At 29.1% G+C, this 6,579-nt stretch overlaps 2 protein-coding genes across 2 annotated transcripts; both read right to left on the reverse strand.

Annotated features, from left to right (window-relative positions):
* Positions 1–979: 979 nt before the first annotated feature.
* PCYB_001010 (CYIR protein) lies at positions 980–2,357 on the reverse strand (the record flags this gene model as incomplete). The annotated part of the gene is made up of 2 exons (XM_004228254.1): positions 980–2,034; positions 2,318–2,357. 2 exons carry the CDS (start codon positions 2,355–2,357, stop codon positions 980–982), a joined length of 1,095 nt encoding a protein of 364 aa, XP_004228302.1.
* A 3,199-nt stretch (positions 2,358–5,556) lies between these two features.
* PCYB_001020 (hypothetical protein) lies at positions 5,557–6,351 on the reverse strand (the record flags this gene model as incomplete). Its single annotated transcript, XM_004228255.1, has 3 exons — positions 5,557–5,967; positions 6,145–6,192; positions 6,340–6,351. The coding sequence occupies 3 exons, from the start codon at positions 6,349–6,351 to the stop codon at positions 5,557–5,559; spliced, it is 471 nt and encodes a 156-aa protein (XP_004228303.1).
* Positions 6,352–6,579: the final 228 nt, after the last annotated feature.

Here is a 6,579-nt window from a genome sequence, read left to right on the forward strand (position 1 = left end):
AGATCCATTTATAAAAGCATATATATTAGCTCATATTTCAATGTGCGATATAATTAACATCATCATTGTGAATTTTAATTAATAGAAAAAATATATTTTTTACAAAGCAAATACATTCATGAAGACCAAGTTTAACAATCTTTTTCTACTACTGTTTTTTGTTTTATAATTTTACGGTTAACACGCTGAGGGTGGGAGTATGCCCCTTAAAAATTCCCCTGACTATAAGAATTAGACATTTTCCAAGCCAACTTTATTGTCCCCTTTAAGGACACATGCTTTGATACAAATAATGCACGTATTATTAATTCCATACGTGGAATAAAAGCAGGAGAAACCACACATAAAAAAAGCCCTTTTGTGTATTTATTTTATTTGTTAATATTGTTTCACTATACAGATTTTCTCATATAACCACTTTATCCCGTTTTTAAAGACAGCTTACACTTCGTTTCGCGTTAGTCATAGGCCTCATAAGATGGTTGATAAGAAAAACGCATTGGTCTATCATCATCATATGTATTGGAATAATCAAAAGATTCTCCTCCCCTATTATCTCCATCCCAACTTTCGTCTTCACTATGTTCATCCCATTTTCCTTCTGCATTATGTTCATTATATTGTCCTTCTCCATTATATCCATCATACTGTCCTTCTCCATTATATTCATCATAATGTCCTTCTCTATTATGATAATCCCATTGTCCTTCTCCATTATATCCATCCCACTGTGCAACGCCATTATACCCATCCCACTGTGCAACGCCATTATATCCATCCCACTGTGCAACGCCATTATATCCATCCCATTGTGCACCTGCATTACCATTATTTTCATCCAACTCTTCTTTCACATGAATTTCAATCATAGCTTCTTCTGCAGTTTTTTACGCTTTTCTTATGACGTAAGTCGTATCCAAAGGGTGTTCTCTAAAAACAAGCGTAAAAGATAATATTTAAATAATATATTCTTTTATAATTATAAGTAAGGACATATAGCAGGTAAACATTTTAACACACAATTCTCGTTTACTTTAATAAAAAGGTATAAAACGATGATTATAATTAATCCCAAAGCACATGAAAGTCCTAGACGAAAAGAGCTATATTTACTTGGACTTTCACCTTTGCTCCCTGGAACTAGAATTCCTATATCATCTAAATATTCAATTTGATTATCTAGAGTCGCTGGGTCGTAATCTTTTCCATAATTAACTACTCTAAAGCTAAGTCCTTCTCGAGTTTTACAGGTATGCATTCTATAATCGTATGTCGTACCACTCGGACAATACGCATCTTGACCACCAACACCGTATCTATATGATTTTCCTTGTAATTTGGAGGCTCTTTTTGCTCCATTTAGACCTGTAAATAAAGAAGAAAAAAATAGGCTCGATGAATCTCCTCCTCGACTTGCATTTCTAACGTTCTGATTATACGTCCAAGTTGCACTTAAAGCTTGTACAGTAGATAATAATTGGGGATTACCTCTCTGTCCACCAACTATAACTCTTTTAACATGAGTATCGGGCTTTATTTTAGCTATCAATTCACTCGGATGGAAATTTGGATTACATATAAAATAATTTGGACAATTACTATATGAAACATCATACGGATCGCAACATTCGACGTAGTTTTTTTCATACAAATCTTTAATATAAGTTAAATATTCTAGGTAGGAATTTCGTTTATCAGCTTCAGTATCAATTTTACTTTTTAAAGTATCTATGTTTTTAAAATAATCATGTATATCTTTTTCAACTTCCCAATGTCTGAAATCACTATCAAATAAACGTTGACAAGGAGGGGATTTTAAATCTTCCCAACTTATATAACGAGCTACATCGATAAGTTTAAAAATGAAATGATAGTAATAATTACTGGCTAAATCGACTTTAAAATGTTTTTTAATTACATCTTGTGCCCAATTAATGAAATATGAACAGCGATCGTAATAATTTCTTTCCGATCGAACAATATTAGGTAAATTTATGTATTTGCATGCTATCCTTTTACAAAGATTTATAAGTTCTCTTTTTTATCGCGATCAGGAATGTTTAAATCGTCACAATATGTCCTATGATAACAACTATTAAAGCTTTCATTAAAAATGTTATATTGCTGTTGTGCGGGAAAATCTTTAAAAAGAATCTCCTGAAAGTAAGAAAAACCATTTAAATTTACATTAGCATTTACATTTGCATTTACATTTACACAAATAAGTGCCTTAAATTGTCCATTTCCTCCATTTAAGAGAAATAAATATTAAAATGTTAAGTTGCGCATGTTCGGTTGAAAAAGTATAAAGACGTACCCATTGATCTCTCTTTGGGGTTGTCATCGTAATTACACATGACTAAATAAAAAGATAAATATTATTCGTTTATATATAACTGTTCTCATGTAAAAAATGAAGGAACATAGTCCAATCTTTCGTTAGTTTTTTTCACAGTTGTTAACTTTAGCAACCAACTAAATACGTATCAGTAGCAATTATTCTTTTGATATACAACAAGTTCTAAGTACGTTCACTGCTATCCACATCACACAAAATGAAAATATCTAATTTTCTAAAAAGATAAAAATAAAATTGTAATTTAATAGTTCATATATAAATTTTGAAATGGAATATATCGTCTCACAAATATTAAATTTATGCATTTACTTTGTAAACATTTTTACTATTCTAAATAGAAACAAATGTTCTGTCTTTTTATAAAATATAAAATTTAATCCGCATTGAAATAAATTCGTTAATATTCCACTTCGTCCTTCAAAGGTGTTGGCACCAGATAATACACACTTTCAATAAAAAAATATGAAAATTTCTACTTCCGATGAGTTACACAACTTAGAGTAAAAAATTTGTTAAATTTTAATTATTTAATTGTGATTGTCCGTGAATGATTCTATAATGCATAACTCTCTTAGAATTATAAGGGAAAATTGCTACAATTCGTAGTTCTAACAAATTAAAAGGAAACAATATATATAAACAAATGTGAAGCATAAATATCAATACAAATATAAAGAAAATATTTCCAAACGATAAAAGCATCATATAAAGTTCGTTTCTTCATAGTAATTAAAAAAATATATATATCCTACATTTTTCTCATGTGAACTGTTTGCAACTGAAAATTTTAATTAGTTACTTAACAAAAATGTTACTCTCCAAAATAAGGGGTATTTTCAATTTAGTTATTTTAATTAGTATTAATATGTAAAGGTGTATGAAGAATATATGAGATGAAAAAAGGTAAATAATGTGAAGAGATAAAGGAAAGAAAAGAAAATTCTAACATTCATAACATTTGTGATATGGCAAATATACAATTACACATTTAATAGAAAACACGATGGGTGCAATTTGATACACTGCGTACAAATGAAAATGCATTAATTGCGCTTATTCTTGAGCTATAATTTATCATAATGATACATTTTCACCTAATTCGTGTGAAAAAATTACGAAATAAAAACGTAAAAGAATTATTTATTTCAACTTCCTGCTAATATATTGCTTCAATTGAACTTGAGCCATTATACAAGAATTTATATATATATATATATATATATTATAACGTGATTACATTACTACAATTTGTTACTAGTAAATTTCTTAATTGCTATGTGTAAGTACGCTCTCATAAAGTATATCATAGTTTTATTTTCTATCATTAACGTATTTATTATGTAAAAATAAACTATTTTTTTTTCCTTTTTCTCGCACACAGATTCATTGTAGTGGGGTTACACATTTTAAAGCATCAATAGTGTCACTGTAATAAAATTAATTTTTCATTTTTCCAGATTTCGATTTACTTAGTGGAGAGTGACAAAATGTGCTCGTAGCAATTCCTCTTCTTCGACTTCAATAATGTGAAGCAGCGTATATTACTGAGAAGTACAACGTAAACAAATATTTGACTAAATAAATTTAAACATATTATATTCTTTGCATATAAAACAGTAATGTAATTTCGCAACTACTTCCCTTTTCATTGGAGGGCATATTCTACAAATTAGTGCTTTTCTCAAGGATTCACATTGCCTAATGGAGAGCGCTTTTAGAATCACTACTAAAGCGTATGTAAAGTATAAATATATAAGCAATCGCTGAAAAATGTAAACTTCTTAGTAAAAAGTGGTCATCCAATGTGATGACCCTCCTATGAATTATAAAACATACTGTGCAGCAGGCAGTTCTTACACATTATTGACCAAGTTTTATGGGAACCTTTGTCTACTAATGTATCGATGTGATGATTCCTTTGTATTGATGCTAATAATAATGCTTCCTTAAGCCTTACGTTTAAAGTGTAAACAAATGATACACAAAATTTGTTAAACAATTGACGAATTTGATGCATTAGCTGTTAATTGATACAATATGTGCATATGTACTCATGATACATTATAATAAAAAAAATGCTTAAAAAGGTACCGCAATATTAGGCATATAACAGAATATCAGATTATTCTATTAAACTAATGACCAAAACAAAAAGGAAAGGAAATCCTACAAACAACAACTGAATAAACTTTTAGACAATAAAACAAAAAAACACTCAAACGGTTAAGTTATAAAAAATTACAAAATAAAGTGCATTTTTGACAGCATTATTTTTATCATGCTTTATAAAATATAGCTGCAGATAAAAAATATATTTATGTTTTTAATTTCCCCATTTTTGTGTACTCTTCCATATAAGACATTGCGGATATCCCTAAGTAGACTGATAAGATATGTGCAATCATTTTTCGTTTCTACTTGGATTTACATTTCCAGGCGGGTTTTGTCATAATGGCTTCTCAACCGCTACATGAATATTATGATAAATTGTTTTTTTTTTGAGTGCACGTTTAACTAACTAAGTCCCAAAAGGAATAAACTAAAAGGAAAAATTATTTTAAATAAGTGCATTTATTTTATGCGTATTTATATAAGATATGCCCCATAATATAAACCTATTGTGTTCTTAATTTACTATTGTACTTTGTAGAAAACGAAAAATGTCATTAACATCCCTAGTAATGTGAAAAGACCTAAGGTGGAAGCATCGAAAGGATCACATATTAATTTATCACATGGTTCTTTTGACGTTTTTGAATAACTAAATGTGCGGACATATTCAATGGGTAGAGGCGTTTGTGCTTTTTAAATAAGTTGATTTGGTTTTTCAATTCCACTATATGTCAATTTTTTATACAAACTAAACGGGTTGCACTTTTCATTGCATTTAAAATACTTTGGACATTCATTTATGTGTTCCCTATTTCGATGATAAATGAAGCATCTTTCTATATACGTTCCATACAATTGATTGATATAAGTGACATATTTTCAATGTCCTTGACATTTAAATTTATCAGTAGAATCCTTACACTCATACAGTGTTTTGTAGTTTTTAAAATAATCATACAAATCTTTCATTTCTTTACATTCATCTAAGCCACAAAAAGAGGTTGAAAAAGCAGGGTTCCTAGTCAGTAATTTTATAATATCTACTTTTAATTTTTTTCTAATTCAGTATTGTTAGATTTTATGTATCATACTACCTGATTATAAATACTAAACTCATTATTTAAAAATGCAGATTTTTCACGATAATCCTCGTTCCGTAGTTCAGAACTGATATCATACACTATTTTGAGTAAGTTGGCAAAACCTCCTATTTCATAAATATTTTTCGAATTGCCAGTAAATATTTTACTCATTTCGTCGTAAGGCCAGGACATGAAATATAAACAATGATCATCCTGATTTTCTTCCTTATCTTCAATGTTGGATAATTTTCCTTTTAAATTTCTTGCTAACTTTTTACAAAGATTGTCCAACTTTGTTCGTTCACTTTCAGATTTAAACTTATCCTTGCAATAGTTGTCATACTTATTAGAGGATGATTCTTTATTCAATTCCTCATATACATCATATGAAGGAAACGTCTTTAACTTTCTTTCCTGAATATCAAAAAGTAGAAAAAAACATTAAATGAATAGGCAAGGTTTCACTTCCACGAATGTATCATTTTAGTCCGTTCTTATTGGTACTCTACATTTAAATAATGAATTTTCAAAAGAATTACTACATAAATTCAATGTGCATTTTATGAATTATGCCTCTAGACGATTACTTACATCAATTCTTCTTCCAATTTTATATGATTTGAACGCTTGATTTGTTTTCTGATTATCTACTTTTCCTTCTACCGCGGGTAATCCTATATCGCTTTGGAATACAACATTTTAGACAGTTATGAGGACATTTCCTATCGAGTAAATTTAAGGCCTCCTTTCCTTTAAACTTCTCTGCAAATTGGGGTAATTCATAACTATACGCTTCATTCATCTGTGGAGTATATTCCTCTTTCATATGTTTCTACAACTGAAAATGTTGTTTACAAATTGGCAATATTTCTGCTAAAAATTGAGACTCACAAGTACACTTTCTATGCCATCATAGCCTACGACAAAATCATAAAAATGTTTCTTATTTTTCAGTTTATCTGCATTATACGTTTTTGTAAAATTATTATTGCATTTATGGTTATTTTCTCTATCAGATTTGCTAAT

This window comes from Plasmodium cynomolgi (assembly GCF_000321355.1).
Source record: "Plasmodium cynomolgi strain B DNA, scaffold: 0001, whole genome shotgun sequence".
NCBI lineage: Eukaryota > Apicomplexa > Aconoidasida > Haemosporida > Plasmodiidae > Plasmodium > Plasmodium cynomolgi.